The sequence below is a fragment of the Sinocyclocheilus rhinocerous genome, unplaced genomic scaffold (genome assembly GCF_001515625.1).
Source record: "Sinocyclocheilus rhinocerous isolate Xijiao unplaced genomic scaffold, SAMN03320098_v1.1 scaffold285, whole genome shotgun sequence".
Taxonomy (NCBI): domain Eukaryota; kingdom Metazoa; phylum Chordata; class Actinopteri; order Cypriniformes; family Cyprinidae; genus Sinocyclocheilus; species Sinocyclocheilus rhinocerous.
In genome coordinates, this window is record NW_015630288.1 from 766,858 (window position 1) to 785,611 (window position 18,754).

General features: G+C 38.9%; 1 protein-coding gene across 1 annotated transcript in view; it reads right to left on the reverse strand.

The window, feature by feature from the left end:
• Positions 1-18,219, reverse strand: part of LOC107739977 (pappalysin-1-like) — a 154,651-nt gene extending 136,432 nt beyond the window's left edge. Inside the window, exons 1-4 of the mRNA XM_016552243.1 lie at positions 17,084-18,219; positions 12,757-13,049; positions 10,998-11,767; positions 694-839 (exon numbers count right to left, since the gene is read on the reverse strand). Coding sequence (XP_016407729.1) covers positions 694-839; positions 10,998-11,767; positions 12,757-13,049; positions 17,084-17,471 — 1,597 coding nt within the window. The 5' untranslated portion in view covers positions 17,472-18,219. The remainder of the gene's footprint in view (positions 1-693; positions 840-10,997; positions 11,768-12,756; positions 13,050-17,083) is intronic.
• Positions 18,220-18,754: the final 535 nt, after the last annotated feature.

Below are 18,754 nucleotides of genomic sequence, written 5' to 3' on the forward strand. Positions count from 1 at the left end.
CTTGCCTAAAATAAAATCTATATATAAAACAGTTCAAGCATATCACAATGTTTAAATATTTAACCAAGCTAAATGTGCGCTGTTAGACGCATATCTAATCGTTTGAGCAGAGGAAGCACTCACAATTTTTTTATTTGTGTGCACTCACAATATCAACAAAACGTTGTGCTTTTATAAAATAAAGAAAACAAACGCTTTCTGCCATCTCGGGCTTTAACAGGAGCGCTTCACAATGATGAACCTAAACTCAGCGAATTGCCTCACAGACATGATAAAAAATATATAGAAAGCTTTAAATTACTACTTTAATTAAAAAGTAGTGACATGACTTGTCTTAAAAGGACGTTGTATCTATTCAGTGAAATCACAGCCTTTTGAAGTTTAATCATCAAATTAATCTATAAAGCAATTCTTGTCTTTCCGTCCCCAAATTTAAGACCTCTTATAATTAAGACTTTCTGTATCATTTAAGAGTTTTCATGGCCTTACATTTACTTAATGTGCATATCCTATATGAAAAGCATTTTAGGGGGCCCTTGGCTTTTGGGGGCCCAAGGCGGTCGCCTACCTTTGCCTAATGGGTAAGTCCGCCCCTGAGAGTAAGGTACAGTGTGACAGAGTAAGACTTATATGACTGCAAGAACTCAATTCAGACTCTTGGCCTGGACTGCATTTATCCAGTATTTTCTATACCTAGATGTGTGAGTGCCTCCTTGTCCCATGGCCAGGTAGCGACTCCAGCAAGGTCTTCATCTGAGGAATTGGCGAAGAAGATATTGAGATGCGTGGAACCGTCCAGCTTGAGGATCTCTTTTACCTCTTTCACATCCAGATAGGCCCTGGAGCAAGAGATGGAGACACATGGTGAAAATGAGCACAGTGTCTATAATGTAAACGGAACAAATACTTATGTGTTTTCAGTTACTGTACATTGTTTTCATATATTCTGTGGAGAGTAAATATGTACTTGCATAATAAGTTATCTGATAACTCATGTCACCTGAAGCTCAACCATCATGTTACATGATGGAGTGCTGCCAACAAGGTTACAGAGTCCAGCATTGGTGGGCCTCATTTATTTGTCAGTCTTATTTGAAACTCATTATGACACACCAATGAATCTAAATTCCCCCCAGTGCAAAGTTGCTGGAAAACTTGTCCTACAGAGGATAAAACAGGATAGCTACTCCTTTGAAATGATATGAGCTGCTACGTTAAAGAGATGAATGTCAGTGTCTGCCTGTTCTTATGTATGTAGCATACTGACGAGTGGTCGCTATGAGAGTGATTACCACAATAACGATTCCTGTTTGTGCAATTCTGCGCTTTGACTACTGTAGAGACACTGACTTGAGATCCTTAATGATACTCAAGACTTAAAGTCCTGTTTTAGATAAAGAAAATCTTGGCTCTTGACCCTTCACCTTAAAAGTTGAAATTATCACCATAATTATCACTACATTGCAAATTATGTGCATGCAAGAGCAGTCAGTATTGAGTTTTGATCTTTCATTTGCACTCTCTCTACTGTGCCAACAGAGAAGCTGTCCAGCAACTGTTAACATCACTCTCAAGAATCCATTACAATCATGTTCTCTCTTTCCCCAATCTGGTCCACATTAACGTTTTTTAACAGCAAGCTAGGAGACCAAAGCAGGTGTGCAAATGTAAGTGTCTTTCCAAAGACAGGTGCTTTTATGAGTGTGTAGCTCCTTCAACTCCACGTGCTAAGAGCCCGTTTTACACCAGCACACTCCATTAGGGCAAAACCATTAACGTCCGTTATGTTTATGGCCTCCATTGGCACTTAGAGTTCACACAACTGTAAAGCACCTGATGAAGGACCTCCTTGAGGTGACCCATGTGACAGCTCAGGAAACCCAATTCATCAATTAACGCAACACACACAATAGCCATGGGAAAAGCATGGACGTCGCAACAGAAGCAGATGATAATATAGTATGGACTTTCACCTGTGACTAATCTCTGGACCAAAGCCATGACAGACATTTTTTTGTTATTGCACATCAACAACATGCCAAAAAATGGGCAGGCATCCAAAGCAAGGCATGAATTAATGTAAACAAGCATGTGTACATGGTGTGGATTCACATAAGCATTTAACTTTTGGCTTATGGGTTAACCACAACTGTGTCCAATGTATACGCCATCAAATCTGATCAGTGATCTTATGAATGTAAAAACACAAATCTCTCCTTACAAATGGGCTGTTTGCTTGTAAAATCAATGTGGCACTGTATACATTCTTTAAAAAGTATGGAGAAATAACTTACAACACGTGCCTAAAACATGTAAGACAACATAAGTTGATATCATTCACATTTTTCAGAGACTCCAACTCGATCTCCTGTTAGCTAGATTTCCAAACATGCAAAGTGGTAACAGGCACCGGGTCTACAAAAATAAACGTCCGACCACACAGCCATTGCTGTGCCACGCATGTAGCACAGTGTTCATCCAAAATTCCACAATTAAGAAGGAATGTTGATGAATGTTTGCAGTGCAGCCATCAGTGTGTCTCCCTAGACATCCCATAATCAAAACAAAATAAACAACCACTTGGGGTGCTTATCTGAAAATTCTTCTTCTGTTCTCACTCTAATCTTTCTAAACCATCTTTCATCCATCAGTTGAAATATTTCCATTGAAATCTCAGGTTTGGCCAACTGCTGATTTCTGTTACTGGATTGGATATCCAGTGATAAACAGTCTCTTGATGATTGCGATGGGATAATATTTGGGAAAAACCACCTGCATGTTTTTCATGACTGATGTCACCACATAGCCCGCACACAGAGTCATTTGAAGAGCTTTAAGAATACTATTGGATGTGATTATGTGGCCTGGAAAGCGTTCAAAATGGCTAATAGAAAACATTGCTTTCCTTTGAAAGAGAAGCTCAATTAAGGCATGCAGAAGAAATTCAAGGACAATACTGGAATACTGGGATGAATCACACAGATCAAAACAAAGACGTAACAAGGTTGTTTTCACTTATCAATTCATTCACTCTTTTCTCTCGACATGGAAATGTTTAAACTTTTCTCATGAACCTTCGTGCACTTCTGTAAACAAACGTTTATGAATACATTTTGAAAACAAAATTGTTACTTGGTGACCAGTCTAAACAAGAATCAAGTAAGCTTCCTTGAAATGTTGGCTTTTACTTTGCAGTCCATCCAACTAAAACAAAAGCCACCAAAAAAACTACTTCTTAAGGCAATAAATCCCTCATAAAACCAATCTCATAATTTGGGATTACTACAGTACGTGTGTCCTTGGGGCTATACCTATTTTTGTGAAACAAATTAACATAGCTACCTTTCATATTGTCCAAAAGTTAAACCAGACCTTATTCATTGGTGGAATTGTAAACATGTTGTGCTTTCTATCCAGTGGCCTCAGGTATTCAGACTTAGAAATCCAATTTCCTTTTACTCTTTTCATCTTTTGGCAAAAAAATACTGGCGTTTAAAACTTTGAGCAAAGCGCCACACAGCAGGTGGTAACAGTTGCCCTAGAGGGATCCTAGATAAAAACATTTTTCTTGAAGTGCTTATGAATAGCCAGAAGAGAAGATCCCACTGCAATAACTGAAGAGTTGTGAGAGGCTCAGTAATAATCCACAGTTGCCTTTACAGATTACCTATAGCAGTCCTTCTTAAATCTGTCCTGGAGACCTCCAGCCACTGCACATTTTGGATGTCTCACTCAACTAGTACACCTGATTCAACTCATCAGCTCATTATTGGAGACTGCAAGACTTTAATTGGGTGTGGCAGATAAGGGTGACATCCAAAATGTGTAGTGGTGGGGGTCTCCAAGACAGGTTTGAGAAGCACTGGCCTGAAGCAGGAGTAGACAACCCTGCTTCTCTGGGGGCTACACTTTACTGCTACATAAATCCATACCAAGAGGAAGCAGTGGTTATGAATCTGAAATCAAAATGCTACTCAGGACACAATGTTTGCCCATTTCGCAGTATTCCAGGATTTTCCAATCCTCCTCCTCTGGGACCACCATCCAGAGTTTAGCTCTAGCCATAATTAAACACCTGAACCAGCTAATCTGCTGTGGATTTCTGGATCTTTATTAAACTCTGTGTTTGGTCATTTATCTTTGTCTTCTTCAGGCATTCCTGCAAAGATTGTGACAGAAGACCGGACCAAAATAGTTAATTTGCGGCTTTTTTCTCCCCTAAATGGATATCCCCACTGTCAAGCTCCTCTGCCTGGAGCAAGAGGATCGCTCCCTCAAGGACCACACAAGGAAATTTTTAAACCTGGCATACCAGACTCACTACCTGGACAGCTGCCTCTGTACTTTCTACTATGTCAGACTCAACACCTCGACTAAGGCCAAGCTGTCCGGGAAAGGTCCTTGGTGGAGCTTCGCCACATTTGTGGAGTAGGTGCTGTTGAACTGTGGATTGCCTTTTGCCGTCATTCCAGTGGACGACGTCTCCAGCCACACACCCAACTAAGAGCCCGGCCAATCGTCATCCTGCTACTTCCGTCCAGCCCTGAATCATCTGTCATCGCATTGGTTCTTTCCAGTCCTGAATCTCCTGAACCTCTTGTGTTCATTCCCAGCATCCCTCTCCTGTATTCTCTTCACATATCTGCCAGTTCTTCAGCCGTCTCTGCTGGTTCCTGCAAACCCCTCAGCTCACCCTCAGTCAGCGCCATCCTGGTGCTTTGTCTCACCTCCGGTCTTTCAGTCTCCAGCTCCACCTTGTCTCCGCCTCCAGCCTGCAAGTCCTGGATTCCACCTCAGCCCTTCGACTCATTGGCTCTGCCTTGGCTCCTAGCTCCCTCGTCTCCATTGTGGCTCGTCATACCACTGGCTCCACCGGGCTCCCTCGTCCCTTTGGCTCCCCCTTGGTCAGTCGTTGACCCTCCATTGCTACATGATTCCACTCCTCTGGCTTCGCCTCGTCCCTCCATCTCTCTGGCTCCATCTAGCTCCTCCTTCACTCCGGCTCTTCCTTGGTCCTCAGTCGCTCTGGCTTTACCACAGTCTTCCGTGTCCTAGCCTCAGTCGCATGAGCTGTCGACTCTGCCTTGGCCCTTCAAACCCACGGTGTCACCCTGGCTCTTCTGTTCTCCGTCTCCGCCCTGGGCTCCTCAAGCGGCTTTGTCTCCATCAGTCAGCCCCTCGGTGTTGTTAGCTTTACCTCCACCATGGCTCCTCCCTCCATCGACTCTGTTGTGGGCTGTAATCCTTGCTCTGCTCTGAGTCCACACCTGGCTTCTCCTCCCGCTTCTGGCTCCGCCCTGGCTCCTCACTTCATCATCTCCACCCTGGTTCCTTATGTCATCTCCTTCTCACAGTACCGGCCTTTTTCCTGCTCCACACCCTCCTCCAGAGCCCCCACCCTCCCTCCTCAGTTGGATCTTCTGCAGCGCAAGGACACATCATTCCCAGGGGGGCGTAATGTCATCAATATGTTAGTTTCTGTTTCATGACTTTTAGCTTGCTTTCATTAGTTTAATGGTTGTTTTGCTCTTTTTTTCACTTCTCTTTGTTTTGTCAGGGTTACTAATGACATTAGTTCATTCTGTTCAGCTGTGTATCATTCATTTGCCTCATTTGTCAGTGTATTTAAGTTCATCCTTTTCCTGTGTTCATTGTCAAGTTTTGTCTTTGGAAACTGCATTGTTTCTGTACCTGTTGTGGATTTCTGTGTGAATCTTTATTAAACTCTGTGTTTTGTAATTTATCTTTGTCTTCTTCGGGCATTCCTGAAATGATTGTGACAGTAAGAAAGTGGCCATCCTGGAGCCGGAGTGGACACTAAGTAAACTGCTAATGGTTGAAAAATGTTTATGTAATGTACTAAAGATAAGAATGCAGAAAACTAGCAAATATTTCCCACATGTGAATGATTACTTTTACATGACTATTTTCTGTTGACTGATGAATGTGAAGCCAAGTCAATGACAGTCAATGCTCCTCACACCCAGACTAGGAGTGGAGCTTGTGTAGGCCACCGGTCTAACTGGACCAAAGCTAAAGTTTAAGGGGTTATATGATGCGATTTCAATTTTTCCTTTCTCTTTGGAGTGTTACAAGCTCTTGGTGCATAAAGAAGATCTGTAAAGTTGCAAAGACTAAAGTCTCAACTCCAAAGAGATATTCTTTATAAAAGTTAAGAGTCACCGTGGACGAAGCGGAGTCCAGCCCGGGGTCGTCACATGTGGTTGCCGCAAGCCTGCCCGCCGCTGCTCACTCAAGCCGGCCTCCGCTCACTCTAGCCACCGGCCTCTGCTCACTCTAAACCTCCGGCCTCCGCTCACTCTAGCCCGCCGTGTGTAACGCTGTGTTTCATTGTGAAACCAAATACACAAAATAATGTTCTTTTCAACAACATCATATGACCCCTTTAAGTCACTTTTATTTGTATACTACTTTGTATACTAATTTTCCACATTTGGCCTTTTAGAGCTGGGCAACAGCAATGAAATAAACAATTGAGATTTGCTATGTAGTATATACTGCTTTAAGTGCCCTCTGTGTATGAGGGTAAAGTTACTCACAATCAGTGGTGGAAAGAGTACTGCAAAAATATACTCAAGTAAAAGTACCATTACCTTCCAAAAAATTTAGTGTGAGTAGAGTAAAAGTACTTGTCCAAAAAAACTACTTGAGTAAGAGTAAAAGATTGTGAATTATTTCCTGCAGAGACACTTCAGACACGCACTGGTGGCCATGATGGTTTTTAATTGCTTAAAATATTATTGGAATCACTTCGAAAAGGAAAAGTGAAGTGCAACATGTGCAGGGCACGTCTGTCATAATATAATGAGAACATTACTGTTAAATATTGTTATGGAATCTTTGTGCGCCCGTGTTTAAGCTCGTTGTTTCGGGAAGAGTACATTCACAATGGAGCTGCACCTTCATGACCAGCACAATTAAGTTTGCTTGTGCATTTGCAGCCTGTTGTGCAATTGTACATTGTAATATTGTGTTTATTTTATGCATATAGGTCTGATTGAGCACATATAGAATGCGTTTGGTTAAGCTAATAGTGCGTTTCAGTTTACTGGTGATCATCTTTAGCTCAGCACACATTGCTCCAACAGCAGCGCATAAATAACATTATAATGAGAACACTATTATAATAAAACGTTGTGAATTATTTGGTTTAATTTGTCGTGTTTCAGTGCGTTTTTGCAGTAAGAGCGCATCCACAACAGAAGGTACACTTTCTGGTTAGCAAGTAACTTACTTCGAGTTCACTTGTGCATTTGCGTCTTTTTGTACATATACAAGTTTTAATATTATGTTTATATTGTATAAATGTCTGATTAATCTAATATATTATGCGTTTCCTTGAGTTAAATAAACTGCCAGCAAAGCGTTTCAGTTTACCGGTGTTCATTCAGCTCTCCAAGAACAATTTGTTCAGAAATCGAACATCAAATTTGAAGCAAAAGCAATAATTAAAGCATATATCGTTAAGGAGTGGCAACAAAAATGGGATACGGGAAACACAGGACGTCATCTTTATAAAATACAGCGAGAAGTAGGAGTAGTTATAATCATGATTTCTATAATCATGAAACAAGTTATAATCATGATTTCTATGTTTGCCACAAGAGGAGTCAGTGGAACATCTATGTGTTTGTCAAAAGGGTTTAATTTGTCGTGTTTCAGTGCGTTTTTGCAGTAAGAGCGCATCCACAACAGAAGGTACACATTCTGGTTAGCAAGTAACTTACTTCGAGTTCACTTGTGCATTTGCGTCTTTTTGTACATATACAAGTTTTAATATTATGTTTATATTGTATAAATGTCTGATTAATCTAATATATTATGCGTTTCCTTGAGTTAAATAAACTGCCAGCAAAGCGTTTCAGTTTACCGGTGTTCATTCAGCTCTCCAGCTTCAGCGCACTCAGCGTGAACAGCAGTGCACAACATTAATAACTAGTAGGCTATAACTGGGAATGTCATATCCATAACATTATAAAGAGAATATTACCGTAATAAAAGTTGTGAATTATTTGGGTTTATTTGCCGTGTTTCAGCGCATTGTTCAAAGCGCATCAAGTTACACATCTGACTAGCGCTTAACTTAGTTCAAGATCACTTGTGCATTTGCGTCTTTTTACGCAGATATAAGTTATAATATTATGTTTATGTTGTGTAAATATCTGATTCTCATATAGCATACCCAGTCAACACGTGAGATCATGCGATGATCACAGTGACATCACACGATCCTCATACTGTGATCCTCACGGTGTGAGTAGTATGTGAGCTCATTGTGAGTTCAAGGTTTCTTTAATTGCTATTCACATATGCTAATATGATATTATAATACCAATATGCACTGTGGCCTGGCCCCATGTTAGCAAATTAGTCAGGTACATGTGTTAGCCAGGTACATGTGAACCAGCCATCTTGCCAGCTGAGATTAGTTAAGTTAATTAGTTAATTAGTTAAGCCAGGAACACACACTACACAACTGTAAGGCTGGTTAATTAATGTAATTTGATACTTAAAACTGATCACACCCAAATGTGTCAGAGCCATTTGCGTTCAGTTGGTGTTTACAGTCAGCATTTAAAATCATAAGTGTTTTCAGATGGTGACATCATTGTGAGATCAAATTGTTGACTGGGTAATTAACCCACTAACAAAGCGCTTCAGTTTACCGGTGTTCATTCAGCTCCTCAGCAACAGCGCACGCAGCTTAAACAGCTTATATATTCAAATGTATATCTTTATATTCAAAATTTACATTTATATATTCAGAATTATAACTATATATTCAGATTTACTTATATATATTCAGACTTATAACTATATATTCAGATGTACTTCTATATATTCACAATTTACATTTATATATTCAGGCTTATAACTATATTATTCAGATTTACTTCTATATATTCAGGCTTATAACTATATAGTACGATTTACATTTGAAGAGTTCAGATGCAAAATCCTCTAAAAGCCATCTGAAATTTTCTTCTAAAATTAGCTTTTTTTAATCTGGCTGCTGTGTTTAGGTTCAGTAATTTCACTTTAATGGGAATGAATAGGTTGATCTCATTTTCATTAAAGAGAAATAACTGAACATAAACATAGGAGCTTGATAAAAATGCTCAATTGAGAGGAACATTTCAGATGGCTTTTAGAGGGTTTTGCATCTGAACTCTTCATTTATATATTCAGGCTTATAACTATATATTCAGATTCACATTTATATATTCAGGCTTATTACTATATATGCAGATTTACTTCTATATATTCAGACTTATAACTATATATTCAGATTGACTTCTATATATTCACAATTTACATTTATATATTCAGGCTTATAACTATATATTCAGATTTACATTTATATATTCAGAATTATAACTATATATTCAGATTTACTTCTATATATTCAGTCTTATAACTATATATGCAGGTTTACATTTATATATTCAGAATCATAACTATATATTCAGATTTACTTCTATATATTCAGGCTTATAACTATATATTCAGATTCACATTTATATATTCAGGCTTATAACTATATATTCAGATTTACTTCTATATATTCAGACTTATAACTATATATTCAGATTTACTTCTATATATTCACAATTTACATTTATATATTCAGACTTATAACTATATATTCAGATTTACATATATTCAGGCTTATAACTATATATTCAGATTCACATTTATATATTCAGGCTTATAACTATATATTCAGATTTACTTCTATATATTCAGACTTATAACTATATATTCAGATTTACTTCTATATATTCACAATTTACATTTATATATTCAGGCTTTTAACTATATAATCAGATTTACTTCTATATATTCAGGATTATAACTATATATTCAGATTTATATATTCAGACTCATAACTATATATTCAGATTTACTTCTATATATTCACAATTTACATTTATATATTCAGGCTTATAACTATATATTCAGATTTACTTCTATATATTCAGGCTTATAACTATATATTCAGATTTACTTCTATATATTCAAACATAAAAATATATTCAGACTTATAACTATATATTCACAATTTACATTTATATATTCAGATTTACATCTATATATTCAGATTTTTATATAATTATTTCCTGTTTGGCACCTCATAAATTAGTGCTGTCAAATGACTAATCGTGATTAATCGCATCCAAAAAAAGTTTTTGTTTACATAATATATGTGTGTGTGCTGTGTATATTTATTATGTATATATAAATACACACACAATCAGTATATATTTTGAAAATATTTCCATGTATATATTTATATTAATATAATTGATATCACATATAAATATTTTAAATGTATACACATAACATTTTTTTCTTAAATATATACATGAATGTGTGTGTATTTATATAAATACATAATAAATATACACAATACACACACATATAATATGTAAACAAAAACTTTTATTTTGGATGCGATTAATTCGGTATAGTGACAAACCTAACTACTATTTGGTAATGTATATCACTGCCATGGTTAAATGGCACATATAACTGATGGGGTTTAAGATTTTGGTCATATTGCCCACCCCAACTTCTTTGGAACACAAGGACACAATACCTCCTTTAACCATGGACACTTTATTTCCCTTTTTAATATTTTATCCAGTCATTTTCTAAACCACTTGTCCAGTGTATTCTTAGGCTGTAGATGGCCAATCCATTAAAGGGCTAACACATATACATACTCACACCTACGGACAATTTAGTGTCGTCAGTTCACTTATGCTGCGTGTCTTTGGATTGTGGGGGAAAATGGAGCAGCAAAAGCAAATCCACAAAAACACAGGGTGCAAATGCCACACAGAAAGGTCTCAGCTCCTGACTCTATGCTCTTCATTGTTGTCCCCAACACATGAAATATTTTTGACAGAAATATTCATGCATGCAGTCTGGGTACCATCGGGTATTTAGACTGCTTGATCTTAAACTCTTACCTTAAATGAGAAGCTGGATTGAAGCAAGTCTTGGTCACATCGGTGATGCTAGGGTTGCAGCAATCTCCATTATCGTAACCATAGTTCTCACAGTTGCACTCTGGATCGCAGACGCCATTCCCTTGTTTATGTTCAGGACATCGTGTCCTGGGCTTGCAGTAACCAGCATCAAAGCCAGTCAGAGTGTGGTTGCATTCAGGGTCACAGTCCTCATCACCCACCTTGCTAATATCACAGTTGGCAAGTACCAGACGGTTATACAAAGAGGAATTGCTCACATTGTGCACAATCAACTCCCAAGTGATGTTGTACATGTTAAAGGCTTCATTCAGATGCTGATGTTGCAGGTGAATCTGTTGATCTGTGACTGTGGGTTTGCACTGAGAGTCGTCAAACACATTCACAACACGATACCGTACTGTTTTGGGGCGGCGGAAGCTCCAGAATTGATTGTAGTTGCGCGCCACTTCTGTGTTATCACACACCGTCTGTCCGCAAGCTGGAGGCTCCAGGGTAATGTCCAAAGACCTCAACCCTGCACGAGGACCCTCATCTGGTATTGGGAAGCTGCCATCCTTCACAGCCAGCCATTTGCGTGCTGGGTGTTCAAATGTCTCACGGATCACCAGGTCAACCAGGTCCTCAGGGTCCTCGTGTCCATGCAGGTCCCTCATGATATGCCTCTGAGAGAGAGCCTGTCGCCACAAACCAACACTCTCCACGGAGCCTCTGTAGTTATGATTCAAGGCATTTCCACCCACCATCAGCACCTTGAGTTTTAAATCAGACCGAATCATTACATTTATCTGTTTTTATTTGCATACAGTGCGTGCATTATGTAAGAACTGGAACCTTTTTAAAGGTGAAGAGTGTAACTTTTTCTGATAAGATACTTTCCCGTACTAAATGTAGATAGCTCTGTAAGTTAACCCTTGATATATTGATTTGGTAGGTTGCACTGTAGTCCTATCAATAAAATTAGTTTGAATCTCCCAACCAGCTCAACATAGCATCATTGGTTCAACTAATGCGATGCGGCGTGCTCGGTGTATGTGTCCCGTAAAACACGAGTCACAATAAAAAGGAGTCAAAGACTTGTAGAAGTAAGATAAAATGGCATGGCTACTTCTGTAAATGCATTTTTATCTCATTTTTGCTTTTGATAACACTATAGATTAGGTTTAGTGTTGGTGGTTCAATTTTTATGAATGTGATAGAGCATTAACATTTTTTAGCAGCACTCAAAAAAAAACATTTAATTTCCTAACAGCGGTGATATGTGCAACAACCAGCTTTATAAAATGTTGTCACTTTCACGTTTATTTGTTTTGTTTTATTTGCTGAATGCACTTTTAATGCCCCTCACTAGACTTTTTTCACTTTGAAATTGTTGCAAAACATGCAAGAAATTTGTCTTTTTAGTTCACCTAGAGCAGAGGTGTCCAATCCTGCTCCTGGAGGGCCACTGTCCTGAGGTGTTTAGCTCCAACCCCAATTGAAACAACTGAACCAGCTAATAAACGTCTTACTTGGCACACTAAAACCTTCCAGGTAGGTGTGCTGAGGTAAGTTGGAGCTAAACTTTGCAGGACAGAGTTTGGCCAACCCTGACCTAGAAGCACAGAAATTACACACTTCACCTTTAACTACTACTACTACTAATAATAATAATAATAATAATAATAATAATAAATGTGTATGATTCAACAAAATATTGTGTCGAAAGTTAAACTCTGAAATGCTAAATAATTAAACTTACCTTACACTTTTTAGTAAGGGGGCTGAAGACATCGCCTGACTGTTCCCTGCTAACAGCTGTCTGAGCACCATTGACATATAACTTCATATAGAGGCCATTGTAAGTCACAGCTACATGGGCCCAGTGGTTGGGCAAGTAGCGGGCATTCGAATGAATGGAGGTAACTTTGTGTGCTCGATCCGTTTTAAGGGAGAAGAAGAAACGTGGGTCACGGTTTCCCTGTTCACTCACAGCTTTAATTCCCAACAGCCATCCACGATCACTGGAGGCATAGAAGCATTTGTCGAAGAGACCTGTGTTAAAAAATTAGAACAAATGTGTCAGGAGGGAAAGTCAACTGTACTTCAATACTTCAACATTTCTGAAAATAACAGAGTAGGGGAGGAAGGGATAGGATGTATGGAAATGACATGAACCTGTATATAGGTGCCACTAAACAAAGCACCCAAGGTAGCCTACATGCATGCACCCAACAAGAAGTCTTATTTATTTATTTATTTATTTATCAAATATTAGGAGTGGTATGCTAGAACACTTCATTCATTTATGATTACTCATTTTATTAATTTTATTTTTATTGTATTATACTTTGTTCTTTTGTCACTTTTACCTACTTTTTGTAATGTCCAGACTTCACTTTTTATCTAAGTGTATTTTGTTTTGTCACAATTCTTGGTTTTGTATTCTGAATAAATTGTTGGTTAAGTTCTTAAGTTCTCAAAAAATAACATTCAGCTCACCACAAATATTAAAGGGGTCATTTGATGCTTTTTTTAAAAGATCATTATTTGGTGTATTTGGTGTAATAGAATATGTTGACATGCTTTAATGTTCAAAAAACACATTATTTTTCAAATACTGTACATTATTGTAGGTCCTCTATACAAGCACAAGGGCTTAGGGGCATTCCACCATCAACAGTCCTGGCATTTTACAGTAAACGGTACTGCTATTGTTGAAAAGGCAATATTTAAAATCTGGCTATATTTTATCTGGCAATATCAGTGAAAATATATTGCTTCATAGACAAAACTGTATTATAACCAGTGTTGGGCAAGTTACTCTGAAAATGTAATTAAATTACTGATTACTCCTAAGTGGACTATCGAAATAAAGTGTAACCGTAATTAGTTACATTACAAGTTACGTTACCTTTTTCTCCATGAAATTCATGAAATCCCAGCATACACACTCCCGATAAGTATTTGTTATTAGAGCATCAACATCCACAGAACACTGTTATTTTAAACTAAAGCAAGCGGCTGCTGCGTGCATGACTGCCCAACACTGATTATAACTGTACAATTAATAATAGGAGGGGAGAGATAAGAGGAAGCAGTGAAGGACCCAGGACATTAATTATGGCTAATGTGTGTAAGCAGCATGTCCACTAACAATGTAGATTTAAGATATGTTTTAGATATAGTTAGTGGAATCATGATTTTTAATGTCCAAATACGCCTTGATCTCCCAGAATACAACCTTTTTGGAAGCAAATTGTTTTCTTTAACAATTACAGTATTTTGATGTAGAAATTTTGCTGTAAATAAATAATTAAATACAATTGTGTAGGCTGTTGCTGGGAGTTTACTAGACAGTTTCTAGTAAAAATGTAATGCAAATGCAAATATTATTTTTGGGCCAGTTCAACCAGTGACAAAATATCACTAGAACACCAAATCAGAACAGGCTGAATGACTGTTTGGTAGCTGCATCTTTAAATTTATAGGATAATTTGCATACATTCTCTCAGGTTGGGGAATTAGGAGGGGAAAAAAATACTTTACCCAACTTTACACAGTAACACAGTACAGTATGATGTTTTAAGTATCATGAAACCTAAATGTCCTTCCTTTGATGTCACCTAACCGGTCAAACTTGCATTCTGTATCTCAGATCAGATCTGCTGTGTAAGTCAATTTGTATCTCATCATCATGGAAGATCAGTGTCAACTAAGCAGTTTTTTTCTTGCACCCTCATCAATCTAACGCGTTGAACGCACTCTTATACCAAATGGACAGTGTTAATCATCTGATTAAAGTCAACATAAGGTTTTGTTGAAATCAAGACAGTGTGGTTTTCCTGTACTGTTTCCAAAGCTAAAAAACTGTCTAAACAAGATGTCTATTTTGCCGTATGATGATGTCCATCTCGGTTTCTTCTTCAGCTGCCAAGTCATGACCATAAATAATATTGATGGTCTATAAAGCACGCATCCAAATCTATCTTACATACTGCAGACATAAACTCAGCGCTGTTCAGGGTGCTGAATTTACTTACATTAGGACGTTGATAAGCTTTTTGTTTTTCCTTCATCAAATGTCTTAAAATACTCCTTCATTCCTCGCTCTTAAATCTTCTGCATAATGGAATGAAAAAAATGACATAGCTCAAAAAACAAAACAACACAAAAACAACATTAAGTCTCGACATTAAGGCTAACGCCGTGCAAAAACAACAAGAACAGTGACTGCTGAAAATAAGCACTGGCTTCTCTCAAAACAACTGATTTATGTCTTCATTCTTAGAGGCATAAATTAGATTTAAAAGGTTAAGCATGTCCGTATAAACCAGAGTCACTTCAATCACTTTTGCTTGTTTTATTGTGTTTTTTTTCTCTTCTTTTTAATATCCTAACACAACAGATATTCATTGAAACAGATCCTTCAAATACCTTTAAAAAGGTTGATATTTTAAAGGAATCTTTAGTTAGCAGTATTGGTGCCCATTGAATTCAGTTGTATGGAGAGAAAAAAAAAAGGGAAAAAAATAATGCCAGAATTTTTGAGTGAAATCACTCACTTTTGTTCAGCGCAAGTTTGTTCAAGACCTTACAGTTCATGTTATCCCTGCATGATGTGAGTCTTGGGCAGAAGCAAGGAAACTGACTTTCTGTACGTATAGAATCTCACATGGCTGAGGCCATAAATGTGCTTATTTTATAAGTGTCTAGTGAAAATAGTGAAATTAGTGCAGAATCTCAATCAACACTCTCAGAAAAGTCCTCTAAAAATAGAGGACACTGTACTGTGTCAATATGAAGGAATTCTCCATATTGATTTGTACTGGTGTTTTACCCATAGTTTGGATTATGCATTGCATATTTTCTCCTAAGGACATTATCTGTCTTTATACAGATTTGTTTTCTTGCAGTGATCATGTCATAACTTTTTCCTTAACTTTAATTCCTCATATACATAAAAGGATTATTGGATGTGATATCAGATTTCTGGGCCCCACTGTATAAAATATTGATTATATCCATATACAGCATTATCATGCATACATTTATGGATCCAATGCGTGCGTGTATGGGAGATTTTATACTGTTCATCTCCGTAATGCTGGTCAGGCATTCGGTCCAGTGCAAACCCACTGCAAGCCTGAAAGAGATGATGTCATCTCAGTGTGGTGGGTTACTGGAGGGGGGCGCACTGACATCAGATGCCACGCGTAAATCAGTGATGCCCACTGCCGCATCAGTAGTGAATTCTCACTCCGGTCTGTCTAGTCGTGCGTGACTGCGTAGAAAAACACACTTCTCGCAGCCAGCATTTTTTTTTTCTGCCCATGACTTTAAAAAAAGACCGACATGTTGTGTCTTTTACGCTCTCTGTCGGCAGAAAGCGGAATCGAAAGCGATGTTGTAATGCTTACTCACTGAAAAACAACCTCTACAGAACTGCGGTGGCGTTTGCAAACTCAGATTTGTGTTTTCTGGTGTCTGCAGGTAGGCTACTGGAGGATAACGCAATGAGAATTGCAATGCGATGCGATTTGGTAGGTGTGTAGCCACAGTTCAGACGTCTGCAAAGCTCAGAACAGCTTCACTTTTCTCCTGTGTTTTCCTCCGAACTGAATGGAGGTGGGGGGATTTGGGGTCTTTCGGGGATTCGAGGGTCGTACGTGTACACCGGGTGACGCGCAAAGACGGGAGGAGGGGAAAGTCCTGTCCCGCTCGCTCTCTTGAGCTCAAAGCTTAATCAGCAAACCTAAGCTTTTGGATAGACTACATTTAGATCAATTAAGTCATAATTTTCCTGTCACATCAGCCCAAACGCTAATATCAGAAAAAGACTGAAGTGTGTGTGTGTGTGTGTGTGTGTGTGTGTGTGTGTGTGTGTGTGTGGAGTCTCCGCGCTGACGTACGCGATTACTTAATCATTCGACATTGGAACTGATTGAACTGTAAGAGGTACGAGGAAGTTATGCACTATCCTAACACTACTAAAGCCACCTGGTCAAGCCTCATCACTCACATGCATTACTCTTCCACCAACATTCATCTCACATAAACTCAAGTAAAACGCATAGATCTGTTCCTACCAGCTATAACGGTAGGAGAACGCTGCCCACCCTCCGCTTTGACCCACATCTGGAGAGTGAAATTGCCCTTTGGTATGTCCACGCCGGGCTTCAGTCTCAGCTGGTCCCCTCTGCCCGTAAAATAAACGGCTTTTCCCCGAGAAGAGCTCGCATCCTCCGCCGGAGAGGAGCGTCGGCGCTGGCGGGGGAGCCGGCGGTCCAGCGCCGGCAGGGAGCGCTTGCCCCGAGGCAGCCGGGTGGCACAAGCCCCCGGGAAGACCGCTTTGGCCTCTCTGATCTTCACCAGCTCGCGTTTGGATCGGGTCTTTCTCAGGACCGTCCCGCAGTCTGATCCCACACACAGGACGAGCAGGATGGCGAGACACTGGAAACAAGTCCAAACTTTCATTTTATTCAACACAAGAGAGATGATAATGATGAGGATGATGAAGATGAGGATGCGGATGGGTATGATAATGTCCCAGAGAAATGCGCACGGACGCGCTCTTCCTCTACAAAGTCCTTCCACTTGTTATTGTTGTTTCTTTTATTTTATTTTCACCGTCTTTCACAATCGTTTGTCAAAGACGAATGTTCCAGATAAACAAATCCATGAAGCTCTTTATTTCACTATAGCCTACGAGCCGTTCTGTGCGCTGGAGTTTTTCTTTTTACTTCTTCTGGAGGCTAAAGTGAGTCTTCCGACGAGATCGCGGTTTAATTAATTGATTCGATCAGTAATCAATGAATAAAGAGCTTCATTCACACTCACTGTATTTCTGTCTTTCTCTACTCGCAAAACAATGTTTAAGAACGATTAATGAATGCAGAACACGTCCAAACATGACGGGCTGTCATATCTGAGGATGGAGCGCATTCAGATGCTGTTTGTGCTGAAGTTGTCTCGGCGTTGGAAGTTGAAGTGATTGATGGTCTGCAGGAGGTTCGGAGGTGTCCAGAGCATCGCGGATCCTCATGTATGCTGTGAGCTCCGCTGGAGATCCTTCAGTCTTTTAAGAGTTAGAATGTGATGGAAGCAGGCCAGCCCATGTTTCAGTCCTACATGAGTTTTTCTCCTTTCGATCCTCCTCTCGTGTTGCGCTTAAGTCACAGGTAACGCACTGACAGCAGGAGCATTTCCACACATGCTCCTCCAAGTGTTGGACCGTGTTTCGAGAGTTGGGAAGGGGTGTGTGTGTGTGTGTGTGTGTGCGTATCCCTCTAGTGGCTACAATTCAAACCATTCCATTCATTTGAAAGTTTTTACAGTACAAGTGGCCGAAGTCACACTGCATCACTTGTTATCGTTGTTGTAATATTTGTGTTTTCTTTGTGGTTTGTTTATTTAATATGCATTTTACACTACAGCTCTGTAAAGGAATAAATCATGTAATCATGTAAAATGCGATATGATAAGAATATTTCTGAGTTGAATGAGACCAGTTACCACGTGAAACACAAGTTATCTGACAATGTTATTATACCAACACAAATAATAAGACTTGTTTTCAAATAATATATCTTGAATTAAGTCTGACAAATTATTTTTTCCTTGTTTTAAGCAAAACCACTTTTGTGGGGGGGGGGAGCAAGTTGCCACAAAATAAACTTATTCAAGATATATTTATTTGTTTTAAGGATCCTCGAAAAAAATACTGAAAATCAGATCTGATACCTTCATATTGGTTGGAC